Source organism: Lichenostomus cassidix, chromosome 20, assembly GCF_008360975.1.
Source record: "Lichenostomus cassidix isolate B80296 chromosome 20, HeHo_3.0, whole genome shotgun sequence".
Taxonomy (NCBI): Eukaryota; Metazoa; Chordata; class Aves; order Passeriformes; family Meliphagidae; genus Lichenostomus; species Lichenostomus cassidix.
In genome coordinates, this window is record NC_139500.1 from 12,858,976 (window position 1) to 12,875,538 (window position 16,563).

General features: G+C 46.3%; 1 protein-coding gene across 2 annotated transcripts in view; it reads left to right on the plus strand.

Moving 5' to 3' along the window:
- The first annotated feature begins 13,633 nt into the window (after nt 1-13,633).
- UQCC1 (ubiquinol-cytochrome c reductase complex assembly factor 1) overlaps nt 13,634-16,563 on the plus strand; it is a 47,090-nt gene continuing 44,160 nt past the window's right edge. Inside the window, exon 1 of one of the 2 annotated variants that reach the window (XM_085079597.1) lies at nt 13,634-13,736. In XM_085079597.1, coding sequence (XP_084935723.1) covers nt 13,641-13,736 — 96 coding nt within the window. In that variant the 5' untranslated portion in view covers nt 13,634-13,640. The remainder of the gene's footprint in view (nt 13,737-16,563) is intronic. The other variant, XM_085079598.1, reaches the window with a different exon arrangement.

Consider the following 16,563-nt stretch of genomic DNA (forward strand, 5'->3'; position numbering starts at 1 on the left):
AGTTCAGCTTTCCACCTTTATGATGGCAGGTTTCACTCTCTCACTGAGAATGCCTCATTTGTATTTACTTTTTAGGGTCATTATCTGTCCCATGAGAGTCTTTGTGAAGGTCCAAATTTCAAATAAACAGTACACTATAAGACAGGTATGTGTGGATAATTTTTGTTGTATTTGGCTAAAATACGGGTACTAAGCTCAATAGGTAAACATAAAAGTATGCCATTGAAAACAATGCATTCCCATTAGTGTTTGAATATGTGCCTAAACTCCATGTACACTTTTACATGGTTATGTCATTTCCTGTGTAAAATGGGCTTGTTTATACAGCAGCCATATGAAAGATGCAGGAACCCGCTATGTGGGCTATTTGAAGCTTTCTTTAAGAAACATAAAAACCCCTTGACCCTTGTATAATAAAAGGTGTCAAAAGATACTGCTTTTATAACATCTTAGCCAAGACTAATAAGAATGTACAAAGCAAACAATTTTTTTTTTAAATCCATAGTCCTGGTCAATCATGTGTTATTTTATGGATTTACTATTGCTGTTGGGTAGTAAAATGATATTTAAAAATAAAATTGCAGGAGATTTCATTGCTTCTCAACAAATTCAATAAACAATAATCTTAACATTTTTTTAAAAACAGTAAATACAGAGCAGTAAATGCACTTTGCTGAGTGCTCAGAACAGCCCATTTATTCTGTCATTCTGAGTTCTCTGATGTCCCTGTTTTCCTGGCTGTTTTTTTTCAGAACTAGTTTCAACTTTCTTCAATGATTTGGCCAGCTGAAATAAAGCAAATGGATTCAGTTTCCCCTGATGTCGTTTTGAAGGGCACAGCTGTCAAGAAAAAATGACTTCGTCAACAATAACAGTGATTAATTGGCTGACCCTCTGCTAGGGGACAGAAAATGTTCTTTTCACTGTTTTTTCTCTTAGAATCTCTTTGATACAATATCATGAGCATGCTTTGCCATCCAGGAATACACACTGAGCAGCCTCTGCCCATCATACTCCCAGAGAAATGTCATTAAACTAATTAAATTGAATTAAAATGAAGGTATTGCTTCTGCACATCCAATTTCTGTCTGCCTGTTTTTACACGATGCCAGTGATTGTGGCATTAAGTCAGAAATAGGCCTTTAACTGATAAAACCAGACATATTTCAATTTGGTCGTGCAAATGCCTGAAAAACATTAATCTTTCTCCAGAAATTTTGAAAGAGAAACACAGCTTGGGTCCATGCTGTGAGAAGGGGATAGATATCTTCCCTGCAGCTCTCTTTTCTGCAAAGGTGAAACAAGACTCATAAACTTCAAATGGCAAAGAAGTCATTAACTCACAGGGCTGGTGATCAGGTTACAGGAACCCAGCTAGGGAGTTTAAAGGGCTGAAGGCAGCGAGGGGAGAAGCAAGAGGAGATGCTCTAAGGGAATGTGGCTTGGGAGAGAGGACCTGGGGACAAGTGGCTCTCAGGGGGATGCAAACAGCCCCACAGCAGGGGAGGACAGTAGGGGCTGAGACTGGGTGAAAGACTGAATAATAAGGTGCAGCAAGTGCAGGAGCAACTGTCATGGGGATGTAGCCCCAAGTGCACAGGAATTGGGTGGGTGGCAGTGCTGCTGGGGGAACAGACACATCCCAGGGAACAAACACCAGGACGAGAGGACACAGACTTAAGGTGTGCCAGAGGAGGTTCAAGTTAGACATCAAGAATTGCTTCACAGAAGGGGTTGTCAAGTTTTGGAAGGGGCTGCCTGGGGAGGTGGTGCACTCCCCATCCCTGAGGGTGTTCAAGAAATGCCTTGATGTGGCAGTGCTATGGGTTTAGTTAACAAGATGGTGATCAGAGGTTGGACTCAATGATCTCAGAGGTCTTTTCCAACCTGAATGACTCTGTGATTCTCTCTATGTGCCTACCAGGAAAAAAAACAACCTAATTCTGAGGGCTTGGTGCAAGTAATTCTTTCCTTGCACTTGCCTGCCCTTGCTATTGTGGCTTCCAGGACTTTACTGAGACGTCTAGCCCAGAACCTGCTGAAGGCTTAGAGCAAGAGCAGGCTGCTAAATTATGGAATCACAGAATTGTCAAGGTTGGAAAAGATCTCCAAGATCATCAAGTCCAACCCTTAACCCAACATTGCCAGGTTTACCACTAACCCATATCCTCAGGTGCCAGATCCACACATGTTTTGAACACCTCCAGGGATGGTGAATCCACCACTGCCATAGACAGCCTGTTCAATGACTGACCACCCTTTCTATGAAAAAAATTTCCTTAATATCCAACCTAAACTTCCCTTGGCATAACTTGAGGCTGTTTTCTCTTGTTCTGTCCCTTGTTACCTGGGTGAAGAGACCAATTTCCACCTGGCTACAACTTCCTTCCCTCCTGAGTCTCCTTTTCTCCAGGCTGAGGCCATCCATCCAGCTCTCTCAGCCACGCCTCATCACACTTGTGCTCCAGACCCTTCCCCAGCTCTATTGCCCTTCTCTGGATACTGTCCAGCCCCTCAATGTCTTTCTTGTCATAAAGGACCCAGAACTAGTCCCAGGATTCAAGGTGCAGCCTCATCAGTGCCCAACACGGGAGGATGATCCCTGCCCTGGTCCTGCTGGCCATACCTTTGCTGGTACAGTGCTTCAGAAGCTCAGCAAAGGCAAATAACTTCAGACAGTGGCATTGAACAGAGAGAAACAGCAGTAACTTCACCACAACACTGGCCATGTGTGCTGTTGTGGGAAGTTCAAACCAACAGAGGTGAGAAACCTGAGTCTGGATGATGAGGGACTTTCATTTATGAGACTTTCAGGTGGATCATAAATGTCATTTGTGGGCCACAGGCAGAAGCAGTCTGTCTTCTCCCAGCCACGTGCAGCCTGAGGTTAAAAGGTAGCTCTGGACTTAACAAAGTGCTTAACTTTGGCATTTTTGTACTTTTCACAGCAGTTCTTTTGCTCCAGCAGCTGATTTGGAGCACTAAAGTAAGCAGCTTCCCCAATGGCGAGAGGGAAGAGCCAGGCCCAGTGAGCTGAAGTGTCTGTGCTGAGCAGCAGCTGGTGAGGGACACGAGGCACAATGTCCCAAACGAGCCTCCTGGCTGGGCACATTTGTCTGTCCCGTTGGAATTCAGCTGCAGGCAAGAGAGGGTCTTACTGTGCAGGAAAAAAGGAGTAGAGAGGCTCCTGTTAAACACAAGAATCCCTGGGTTTGTTGGTTTCTTTTAATTGCCAAAGTGATGAGAGCTTGGGCCCAGTTCCTTCTCCTGGCTACACTTCTACCTGGCTGGAGGCACCAAGGGGGGGAACTCTTCACGTCTCCCACTGCTACTGGAAAAGTCACATTCCTGCCTGCACCCCACAATATGCAGCTGGACAGTTTGCAAAGGAGGGTTGAGACAGACACCTACCCCTGCACACTCTTTGGGGAATAGCTGATCTGATCTCGAGGAAGGACTGAAAGTAAATGCCTCCACATTTAATTGATTCCTTTTACTTCCTGTGTTCTTAGGTGAATAGCTGGTTACAGCCTGGTGGTTCAGGAGCATTGAGAACAGCTGCTGGATGAGTCAAGAGATAGGCAAGAAACACGGAGTGAGAGGAGGGAGAGAGCAGAGAAATAAACGACTTGAGCAACTGGCAGCAGCATAATAATATTTGATCAGTAAGCTCCAGAAAATATAAAGTGGAATCTTGTGGTGGTATAGAAACTTTAAACACAAATTGATTCTTTGGAATTCTAGAAAAAATGACCTGCTCTTTATCTCAAAACACAGTGGAGCTATCTGTCTCTCAAAACATAACTTTTTTGTAAGAGAAAAAGCCATAAGAAATAATTCACTTCTTGCAACAGTAATGAAATATTTCCCATGCCAGTAAGATAAGAAAGTGATGGGGAGCATGTGCTGGCATTGTCAACCTGTACCAATAAGCCTACTGATTTTTAATAAATCTTGGAATTTGGGGGAAATTCCAGGTGTTTGGGAGACTCAGGAGAAAAGGAACTTAATTCAGTATTTTCAAGGGTGGCTGTGCTGAACTGGCAATTATGAGCCAATTATGGGGCTGTTGATACTGCCTGAATCTCATCACGTGGTTGAAAGGTGGCAGTTTAATTCACAGGTGATAAAGGGCAGGAAGAACACTGAAGATTTGTTGGCCTGATGAGCTCTGCCCAGGTAGAAAATTTTACTTCTGAGTCCCTGAAGTGTCAGCTCAGTTTTTACAGCAATCAGGGAAGCAAATACAACTTTAGGAATGACTGGGAGGGAAATAGGGAGTAAATGAGAAAACAATATGCAGCCACTGCACACAACTCTGAAACACTTTGGGATACAGAAGAACTGGAGAAAGGCAGTAAGAAGAACTGAAAGTATGGAACAGTTTCCATGAGAGGAGTAATTAGACTGGAGCCCTTCCATGAAAGGTGACTGGGGCAAGAAGGAAAAGTGGTTAGGGCAAAGAATGTGAACTGGGAGCAACTTTTGTCCCAAACAAAATCCACAGTGCACCAAATGACAGCACCTCACGACAGGCTTGAAGCAAGCAGAAAGACACTGGGCAGCCCAGCTGCAGAACTCCTGAACACACCCTGGCTGGGATGCTAAAATTTATGTATGTTTTTTTAAAAAAAAGGGAGTCCATGAAAAGTTGCTGATCATGAGTCCTTGGGGCTTTCTGAGCCCCTGGTAGCTGGAGGTTCAGAAGCACTACCAAGAAAACCTTGCTGCAGATTTGTCCTGTCCTTATATTCTGTGTAAGGATCTGCTGTTCCCTATAGAAGATGAGCTCCATGGGATCCATGGTCTAACTTGGCAAAACCATTCTTCCATATGAAGCCCAAAACTTGGAGTGAACTGGTACAGTGGGACATCCTGGCTCAAACCAGTAGGACTTACCAGAGGTTGGCCACTGTCCTGCTAGAGGAGCATGGCTGTCTGATGTGGTCTCTTTTTTCCCATCTATTTTTTTTTTAAAGCCTATTTTTAAAGTTCTGTGGAATTAAATGACGCTATGTAATAGCTGGGTATTACATATTTGGAAAGAGAGATCCAGAATTGATTTAAAGACCGAAAGTTTTAAAAAGCTCACCACATTCAGCTCTAAGCTAATTCTGGGAATATTAGCACTTCATTTTTTAATAAGCAGCTATTTCTACCTACTGTCCAGTTTCCACTTTGAATTACTGAATTGGCTTCTTTGTCTGCTGCATGAAAAAACTTACTCCCGTGGGCATTGTTCTACCTGTGCAGACTGTGATGAATGTTTTTCTCTTATTTTCTGTGGAAGAGGTTGATCGACTTGGTTCTGCTTTTGTTGTGCACCTTCATTACCAGATTTTTTTCTTCTTGGGTTTTTTCCTTTAGACTCTCACCTCTCCACATACTTTTAGTATGTAAACACCAGAACTCATTTAATGTTGCAGTAACAGTCTCATCAACGCCATAGAGGTCCTACTAACTTTCTGCTTTTACTGGATTTTGACCTTTACAGTCTGGGAGTCAGCTTTCCCTCTCAGCTCCAGCATCATGTTAGGAGTTCAGAATCAGCTTTCTATTACGACTGACCCTGCTTCTCCATAATCACTGCTTTCTAATGAAAAGCTTTCCATTTTATAAGTTCTTGCCTCAGAGTTGAAAATCCTTGTTTACAGCTGAGTTAAAAACCAGTTCAGTGCCACTAAAAAGCCACTGCTTGACAAGATTTATGTAATTCCTGTTACTCATTATGAAGTAAATGCTTTTTAGGGTGAGGTGTTGGGACAAGTGAAGGTGGAACCTCACAAGCCCTGTCAGTGCCAAGCTCTGGAGCAGAGCCTGGGGTCCCAGGCTGCAGGGCTCCCCAGCATCCCATGCCTCCAGGAGGAGCAAGCTCCTCAGAAGTCACAGGAGAAGAATGTTGGCAGCAACCTGTGCTTCTGGAATGCTGAGGTGCTGGGCTTCAAGAGCTGGGCAGGGGACTGACAGACTCTCTGCTGCTCACACAAACACGCTAAAAATCTTTGTCCCAGGACATTCTCCAGACATCACAAGGATGTGAAGATCAAGATGTGCTCTCTTTGGCACGGATTTAAAGTTTGCTTGAAAGCTGCTGTGACCCAGACTCCTGATTCCTACAGATTTGGTTCTGCTGTCAGCCCTGGGAAGCACACGCTCTCAGATCACTGGAAGATTTGCACCTCTTGCTGTGAGTCCATAGGGCACCTCTCCAACCTGCTTGCAACCTGCTTGCAACCTGCTTCTAACCTGCTTGTAGTCACTTATTCCTGGCAGAGGGATTGTGCCATGACAGAGTGCTCACCAATGCCATGCTCTCCCAGCACAGTGCCAGTTGTCTTGAGGAGATTTAAATTCTGGACACTGGGTGGTTGTTCTGTTTCCAGTGGTGCCCAGTGCAGGCAGTATAGACACTCCAGAGCAGTACTCACTCCCCTGGCCCAGCAGGAGCTGTTCAGGCAGCCCAAGGGCTCCTGGGCTGCTAAAGCCCACCAGCCGCCGAGAAGCTGCAGGAGTGCACTGCTGGACACAGCCCCTCTCATGAGGCTGGGCCTTTTCCTTGTTTTTCTGGGATATAGGCGGTACACTGACACTGCATGAGCCATCCTGTAGCTCAGTCCCTCAAGATTCTTAAGAGCAGCAGGAGCCTTTCCCTGCTACTGCACGCTCTATTCCCAGCATGGGGCTCATGTTGGGAGACATATGAAGGGAGAGAAGAAGGAATGACTGCTGGAAGGTGGTGGGGTGAGGGACGGTGGGGACGTTTCTCCATGAGAATTGCTCAGTCTTTGTTAGGAAGGGCTGACAGTGTGTCTCTGGTAGATTATCCCGGATAGCCAGACCTTGCCCCATATTATATGGTTTTCATCACAAACATAAAAGTACTTGGTATAAAACAGAAGGTCAGGAAGGTTTAAGACATGGTATATGAGAAAACATTTTCCAGATTTCAGCTTCCTCTAAGGTAATATGCAAGTGTAATTAAAACAGAACCTGGAAATATAGAGCACAGTACCCTATTGAAAGTGTGTTGTATGAGCTGAACTCCCTTCATTGATAGTTTTCCAAAACACACAGCTGCAATAATCTTTATCCAGGAGAAGGGAATAAATTAAGTCTGAACACCTCTGCATATAGTACAGTACAGTGTATAGCCCTGCACCCCATATAACCTCGGAGAGGTAATGGAAAGCTGAAGGAGGCGCAAGTGGAAAACCTCTCTGACCAGCAAACACTTTCTTCTTCTGAAAGCAGACAGATGGGAAGAAAAGCTCATGAAACAGAGGCAGCTTAAGTACTGGGATGTCTCGTTTCTGCTCAAGTCGTTGAGACTCTGCGATGGCAGGGTGCCAAAGCACACTCCAGGTTTGACAGGTGGGGAGGGGAACGTCCTGGGCTTGCCCAGCAAACAGGGAGTATTGATGGCTGGCTAATGTGAACAAATAGGAGTTTATCATATTTAACAGTAGCAGCAGCCACTAGGATATAAAAGCCTGGAAAAAGTAACCAGGTCCTATTTCTACTCCCCCTGAACAGTTTGGCCATGGAGTTCAGGTTGTGTTTGCCAGGCTTCACCAAACTCAGTGAGGTGCAGCACTGAGCAGCCTGTTCTGCTTCACGTCTGCTTTTCCTCCTGCAGCACTGGTGCAGAAGAGGGGTAATTCCCTTCTGGAGACCAGAGCAAGGACTGCTTTGCACCTCTAGCCAAGTAATTCCAGACCAGGGAATTGATCTCCATACTTGCCAAACCTTTCAAGGTCCATAGTGAATTGTAAGGATTGCACTTTTATTGAAAAATACATCTTAATTTCATATTTTTAAATAGCATTTTTCCTGGGAAATGGCAATAGAAAAATGTGTGCACACTGACACCCCAAGCTGAGTCTTATGGGGAGGACTAAGCGTCTTTATGTTGCTAAAATATACTTTACTTCCATTAAAAGTCCTTTTTCAGCTTGTAATGTATTCCTAAGGGTGGACTTGGCCTCAAAGTGTTCAGATTTACTCCATATGAAAAGGAGAAAAATTTTGCAAGAGCAAAATATGAAAAATTTGTTTATGAACTACCAGTTCAAACTTAGAAATGCCCTTTTCCTTCAGCTACAGAGGCAGAAATCCAGCAAACCTGGGTTTCCCCATGCGGTCAGATGGCCCCTCACCACACTGCTGGAACTCAGAGTTCTGCTAAGAGCAGTGCAGACACATCCAGGAAAGCTCTGGAAGAAGTCAATCCACATATACCAGTGCTCCAAGGTATATGTTATCACTGATCTACACATCCAGTCCTAGAGGAGTGCATGAGACAGGATGCAGTGCCAGATCCACTCTGGCTCCGGTGGTACATACAAAGCCCTTTCAGAACCTGGAGCACTGGGAAAGACAATCATGTAGTTGTGGGGGCCAGCTGGCACTTCTGCACTATTGGCACAGGACCAGAGTTAATAAGACCTGCTGGACCTGAACTGAGTTTTTTCTATTGGGTTTCTCTTTATCATGATCTCCAGAGTGTCCCGTAATACCCATATGGACTATTTTCCCTCCTGTTGGCTAGACGTCCCAGCACTGCTTGTCCCAGGTAACATGGACAGATCCTCTTTCCTCACATGACCATGGGATTCCTTTGACTTTCCTTCTGTAGAAGCAGGAGCAGGTGGTTAAGAAGGAAAATCAATACAATTTAAAAACTGTTCTTAGACAGGAATTCAAGACTGAGCAGAGTAAAGATCAGAGTTGAAAGATTTGTACTTTTGCCCTGGTCTAAAGCTCTGTTTGTTTTTCAGAAGGAGGGAGCTCCCCACAACAAATGTTGGGCTAACAATCGCCTTATCAAGTTGATTTTGCTTCTTCATGTGTTCAAGAAGAGAAAAATGCAAGAGGCTGTTATGGGACTTTATTTCAAGATGGTCAGTTAACCTGCATAGTTAACAGTTTAAAATATAAAAGCACAGTCCTGCATAAAAATGATCAGTCTGCTTTTCTGTGTGAAAACAGGAAAAACGTGCTATGATAACCTTCAAAAGAAAATGATGTGCTGATGGGGAATGAGTAGGACAGGAAGATCAAATATTTAAATGTCTTAGTTTAGAAGTTATTTATCATTCCTTGTAAACTAGGACAAAAATGAAACAGAGTTGTAGTAATACCCACTGAACCAGCCTGGGAGAGGTTAAATGCATAATTTCAGGACCGCAGTAGCCCAAGGATCTCCGTACAGTGTATGGAAAGACTTTTGATAGAGGACAGAAATACATAAATTAAGAAAACAGGCAGAAATTTGGTTTCCTGGTGAGTTGGCCACAGAGAGTCTGAGTTCAGAGTGGTCTGCATGGAACATCATCCCTGCAGCAGAGGAGGAATTGGGGCAAGTAAAGTTACCAGGAGAGGTCATAAAGGTGCCTATGTGTAAAGTCTGAAAAGTGGAAAATCCAGGAAAGATTTAACCTGGAGACTCCATCTAAGACGTGTGTGTTACCAATACGATTCTGCAATTCCTCACTCTCTCCCTTCTGTGCCTCTGCCCTCTGCAAAGTCCGAGTCTGTGCTCATTGCTGTCTCCATGTGCCAGTGCCCAATGAGTCTCCTGTCATTCTCCTCGTGCACATACATCCAACCTCACCACTACATGTGTTAGCACTTTCAGGGAAGGATGTTCTTCTGTCCCTCTTTGTTTTCTATTTCTCCCTCACTTAAGTGTTTTCTATTTCTCCTTCACTTAAACTCCTCTAGACAGCTTTCTCCCAGCCCTTCATTTGTGGCCCCTTATCTCTTCCCCATAACGACCATTCCCTCCAGCCTCTTGGAATGGTAAACTCAAAGCCAGGCCTGCATGTAAGAGAGAAGACAGGAGTGAGGCTAAATCAGGAGGTCCATTAAATGTAATTTATTAATCAATAAATTAGTATTACAAATCATAAGAATTTTTTAATTCATTATATACACTAAATATCATCATACCCTTTCTGATCCTTCTTTCCTGTTCAGCCACATGAACACCTGAGGCCACTTTTGATGTTTCAGCAAACACGTGACAACAAGTTTCTCAGCCATTTTAGTGGTCTCAGGTGACAATGTCCCAGGAAGAGAGGAATCTTCCACATGGAAGAGTCATTATCTCAGATGTAAGACCCACACAGCTGTAGAGCTGCCCACTGAGCAGAGCTGAGTGGAGGAGCTTGAGGAAAACAAAAGTGTATGTTGTTGCAATTGCCAGTGCTCTCACTGAAGGTATCCCTTCAGAACTGAAACTGAAATTGAAATTCAGGTCCTCAGCCGATTCTTCTGGCTTCACATCCCATCAGAGGCTGTGCTGCTCTGTTCCCTCAGGGAGCTGTGTTCAGCCAGACTGACAGGGAAAGGGCTTGGTGCTACATGGAGCAGTGACAGGCAGAGGAATCTTAGGCAGGACCATAACTTTCTCCAACTGCAATGTGTCAGAATCCTTCTGTGCATCATTAGGTAGGACTAACACAAACCCAGGTGAGGGTCAGTATTTATCAGACACAGCTCTGAGTTAGAAAATGTCCGTTGTCGTGGACAGACCATGTCACACCACTGAGAGACTCTGTTGGTGACAAGAGCCTTTTCTCTGCATGACTATACACTGCAGGGGCTCTTGAGTGTCATCATTTTTAATGACTGTAACTCATTAATGGCAAAAAGGGTTCAGAAAAGTGTAATTCTCCTCCATTGCCTTTCTCACAAAAAAATTGCTGTTAACAATGCTATTTAATCTTGCTTTGAGTGTAATGCACGAAGGGCAGCTTAGCAAATAGAAAGCAACAGAACCAGCTTTAACCTTCCTGCCTGGAATTCGCCACAGGCACAAGAACAAAATGAAATGTAGCATTTTCCTGACAGAGATCCACAGTTCCCCACATTGTTCAACATCCTGCCTCGCATCAGAACAACTTGCTCACTAAACACCTTGTCAGACACAGTTAAATGCCTTTCAGCAGATAGCTGTGGGGAGTCAGAACATCTCGGGAAAGACCGGCTGCAAGTACAGGGATCTAGGATCCCTGTGGATAGGAAGTCCAGATGGGTGATTCCACTGGCCCCCTGAGGGCTGACATTTAAGAACATATGAAAGATTTCTAAGGACTACTGTGAAGTTTCAGGGCCATTAAAGCAGCTGCTACTGCCCTCCTGAGAAGCTGACATCCCAGTTAACGTGCTGGGAAAGAGAGGAGGAGAATATTATAGTTCCCTAAGCCCTCTCAGCAAGCACTGCTGCTGGGAGCGCAGCCTCACTCCCTGCCCCAGCTGCTGCCGCTCACATCTGTACCAGCACTGGCGTTTGTGAGGTGATGTGGATGTGATCCAGATTCAGTCTAACCTGGCAAAACAAGCCAGCTCAGTTCATCCCATCGGGTCACAGCTCACGCTTTCTCTGTGGCCTCGTGAAAGCCAGTGCCAGCAGCAGCCAGGAGCAGGGAACACACGACAGGGACAGGTGGCATGGCTCTTGGCAGGGAATATGCAGCAGGAACAGGCTGGATGGCTCCTTGCAGGAACATGCAGCAGGAGTAGGTGGGATGGCCCCTGGCAGCAAGATGCTGGCTCTGGGGGATGCTGGGTGAGGGACTCTGCCAGGATCTCTGGTACTATCCCAGTGCTGACACCTGTGCAGGCTCATACGGATGCTTGGGGCAGCTAGGATGGCCTGACCAACCTCAGCCACTGGAGCTATGGCTGCTTCCATGCTGCTCTCCCTGCTGCCCCAGGGCAGAGCCACTGGCCCCCAGGACATGGCTGACAGCAGTGAGCAGGCATGGATTTGCCACCTGTGCCCCTTCCAAACCGAACCCCAGCACAGGCCTGGAGCCTCCCATGCTGTTGCAAAACGTGGAATACGTCAAGATTATCCTAAGTCAAGATACTCTTTGGTGTACAGTCTTTGTATGCTTTCAAGCCTAATGAGCAAGAAAGGAGACCTCATCAGTGGAACAGGAAGCAGGAGCATCCCCTACCCATGGAGATTCTGTAACTAACAAGCTTTAAGGATGTAGCAAATTGATGCATGTCTATGTCTACATTGCTAACCTGGCAAAATACACAAGGTTCACATATCCTGTAGATGAACTATGTTCATTATAATACTAAAAATCATGCCTACAGGTCAAAAAGACTCCTGGGTTAAGTAACTTTATGGAAACTAAAAACCAATTCTAATAGAGGGGCTGTATTTGGGAAGTTACTAACTCTGAATTTCTGTGTCTAAATAATGCTGTGCAAAGTCTGCTGGGGCATGCTGGATTTGTGGAATATCACCAAGCACCCAGGCTTGCACAGTTCTGAAATAAATTAGCTTGCTGACCTTTACTTCCATTGGGCAGACGATCATATGCAGCACCAAGAGCAGGACTAGGTGCCTCCTTTCTCAAGGACAGGTGGTGTCATTCACATGCACATCGCAGTTCCAGCACCAGAAGCCCAGCTCCCATGTTGAACATATCCAGAGATTGCTACAACACAACGGGTTCCAAGAAAGAAAAGGCTTGCTGTCCTTTACCTCCCCTTGGTCAGCCCATCATCTGCACCTGGAACACGGGATACTTGCTTTCCTTCCCACGGAAAAGCACTGTCATTCCCATTCAGGGGCCCATCAATAAAATTTATGGTAATACCTCCAATACTGAATACACCTGAGGATTGCTCACACGCAAAAGGTGTCAGGACAGAAAGGTCTTGCTGACCTTTACCTCCACTAGACAGATGATCACCTGCAGCACCAGCAGGAGGAATAGATGTTTCCCTTCACAAGGAAAGGTGCATTAACTTTCTGGATCCAACCACTGCACTTTGGTTGCAAAATTTGTTCCAAAATTTGCTCCAAAACTGAATAGATCTGGGGATTGCTCCTACACAAGATGTGAGAGGTCAGAAAGCTGTTGCTGGCTTTTACTATTCAGGAATAAATCTGGTGCAGGTAACTTGGCCTGCAAGCTGCAGATTAACATGCAAATTTAAATGCAGATTGAGCTCTGGGTGGGAGCCGTGAGCTGTAAACCTTTGATTAACAAAGGACACAAAGACAGGCCTAGGTGACTGGGCACTGAGAAACAGCAGGAGCCAGGGAATTGGGTGGACACGGAGAGGGGGACAGGAGCTGAAGACTCGGGAGAAGAGCTGAGGCTTTGGTGTGCTTGGACAGGGAAGGTGTAAAAGCCCAGGGGTTCAAGGTCCCTCCTGGAGGCACCGGCTAGAGCTGTTTCTGTGTTCCTGCGCCGTGAATAGATTGTTTTGTGGAATGACACATGTGAGACTCTGCTAGGGGAAACCTGGTCTGACTGTGTGAGAGTGGGGAGTGCAGGGAGTCAATGGGGGCACTCTTCATGTCACTTGAGCCGCCCACAGTGAAGGGGATTCAGACCCAGCAGGAATAGTCTCTGGCCTTTAGGAGTGTGACTGCCAGGCAGTCACAGAACGGTGAGAACGGGACTTTTCCTTAATATTTACCTCTCACGGGCAGTCTACAACCCACGCTTTAACTACTGGGAAAAGTAGTTAAAAAGTAGTGTCTTCCCATGGAGACACAATTACATATAAACTCTCTCGAGCATGTCATTACTGGTTTCCTGCATACCGGCGCACACTGCTGCGGCCCGCGGCACACACCCGCTGCACACTCGCCTCACGCCGCCATGGCAGCAACCCGTCCGGCGCTTCCCGCGGAAGGGGCAGGACCGTGCCGGCGGAAGCGGCGCCGGGGACCGATGGCGGGGCTGGCGCGAGCCCTGGTGAGTGAAGGGAGGAGGGAAGGAAGGAGGGGAGAGAGCTCTGGTGCCGAGGGGGCGAGCGGCGTGTGGGGCCGGGCTGTCCCCGCGCCGCCCCTGTGGCGGCCTCCCCCCGCAGCCCGAGGTGGATCAGCGGGGGCTGCTCCCGCTTCCCGCCCTGGGGCCTCGCACCCGGTGGCTCGCGAAGCAGCTTTTCCCGCGGAGTTTGTGTTTGCAGAAGAGCTGCTGAGGGGTTGGAGCATGTTCAGGGATGGGAACGGAGCTGGGGAAGGGGCTGGAACACCGGGAGCGGCTTAGGGAGCTGGGCGGGCTCAGCCTGGAGAAAAGGAGGCTCAGGGGGACCTTCTCGCTCTGCACAACTCCTGACAGGAGCGGACAGCCAGGGCTGTGCTGCCAGGGAACAAGGGAGCAGAGCCCGAACCCCAAAGACAAGGGAACACCGCAGCTTCAAACTGTGCTAGAGGAGGTTCAGGTTGGATATCAGGAGGAATTTCTTCACAGAAAAGGTGGTCAGGCATTGGAAGGGGCTGCCCAGGCAGGTGGTGGAGTCACCATCTCTGGAGATGTTGAAGGGACTCGGTGCCATGGTCTAGTTGACATGGTGGTGTTTGGGTCATAGGTTGAACTCGATCATCTCAGAGGTCTTTTTTAACCTGACTGATCCTATGATTCTGTTGTGTAAGAGTCTGGGCCCCTGGTTGGGGCTGGAGACATGTGTCTGCCAGTGGGACTCCTCTGAGCTCGGTGTGTGCCCCGTGGGATGGGCATTGCCCTTACGGGAGCTTCTCCTCTCCGCAGTTGTTTGATAGCGAGGATAATGTAAAGATTCCAATTCCTGTGTTACTGCTCAGGCGCTGCCACCACCACAGGGCAGCGGTGGTGTCACCATCCCTGGAAGTGTTCAAACACCATGTGGATATGTCATTTGATGACATAGTTTAGTAATGGACCCAGCAGTGCTGGGTTAATGGTTGGACTTGATCATCTTAGGGGGCTCTTCCAGCGCTAGTGGTTCTGTGATTCAGCTTGGAAGTGTTTGGGTTCCTGTGGGTGTGTGGATTTCTGATCACTCCTTTCTTCTTTCCCTTGCATTTTTGTGCATTTTTTCTTTCAGTTAGCCTTTAAAGCATCTGCAGCAAAGCTCCTCTTTTTAGCATGTTGTTTAGAAAAGGGAATTTTGTACCTGGTCTGATCTTGTATCACCACACAAATACAGAGGTGGCCAGCGCTGCTAAGTGGGGACAGATTTCCCAGGAACAGGAAAGGCCTTTGGTCAGGGGCAATAGCCACTGATTTCATAAGTTCCCCAGGTTCTCAGAGCCGATGGCTCAGGGTGTGGTTTCCCCAGGCAAGGTGAGCCCTGCCCTTTCCACTCTCAAGGTGAAAGCAGCCAAGCACAAACCTGCCCGAGAGCAGCTGAAATGCAGCGGCCTTGAGTTCCTGCTTTGTCCTCCCATCCCTGCCCTTTCTCCATGCTTTGTCCTTGCTCTGTTGCATGCCTTTTTCTTGGCCCCTATGATCCAAATGCTGGAGCAGCAGAAAAATGGCAACAGGTTTTCAAACAGCAGTTTGAAAACATTAAAGAGGCAATGGTCAGCAGATGGGGATCAGGGAGAGCAGTTGGGAAGCAGGGGAGCACCAAATGGGCTCAGCTGTCTGTGGAGCCGCAGCCCCAGGGCAGGGTTTGCAATGAACACCATCTTCCGAAGGGGAAGGACTTGCCTCCTGGGCTTACCTGTCCCTGGGCAGCTACTCACCCAGCTGCTGCTGGCATTCATGTGGCAAAGTATGCTGATTCTTTTTTCAGCCTGATCAGAAAGGTTTCTCTTAGAGAGATGATGTAGTTATCTGCCATTTTTGTGATCAGAAGTATGCTCGGCCTCAGCTCAAGCACTGCTCATCCCTGGCATTTCCCAGCACCTGTTTATGCATTAGAATTTAGTGATTGCCTAATTGTATGAAAACAAGTCTTCAAACTTTCCATGTCTCCTTTCTACTGTAAATAAGGAAAATTATTTTTTTGGTCTGACTTCAAGCTCCTGGTGTATGATACAGCCCTGACATTTCAGCTCTACTTGTTAATACTGGCATTATGATAAATCTGGCTTTTGCCCAAGATATGTCGATAAATAACTTGTCTGCTACCTAAGACTTTCCTAAAGGTTGCCAAGAGGATTTAGAAGACTACTGATATTCTTTAATCTTTCTTGACAAGGCAGCTGTCTGCAGACTATTCGTGAGTAATACTGTTCCATTTAGGCTTGGTGCATTTTCCTTCAGCCAAGGAAAGAAGCAAAAGTAGCACTTGTAATTTGAAAGGAAGGCTGTGTTCTGCAAACGGTGATGCTGGCTTAGAGAAAATTCCTTAGCTCCTCATGTTCCCTGCTTTCTCCTGGTGTCTATTTTCTTTATTACTGGATTGTTTATCACAGCTCAGCTTCTAAGTGTGTGTATGCTTATTTTATGTTTTCATACGTCTGTCCATTTTTGTTGCAGTTGTGCTTTTCAAGACCTCTAAACCCCTAAGCCATATCTAAACCTGTAAGCCATATCTATGTCTGGGCATGTTTTCCTTCTTATTACAGTGAAAAAAACCTCAGAAACATTCTGTCAGATCCTTAGAATCTTGTAGTAATTAATGGTTACTTCCTTCTCATTGAAGTGTTTGTTTAACTGTTTATGTCAGAACACTGGATTAGCTCAAAAAATCTGACTTTGTGTGACTCAGCTGAAATGATTTTTTTAGTAGAAATGTGTCATTTTCATAATTTCACTTGCTGGGCAGTGATGACAGTGATGTTACACCCGAGGAGCAGAAACCTGAGTAGTC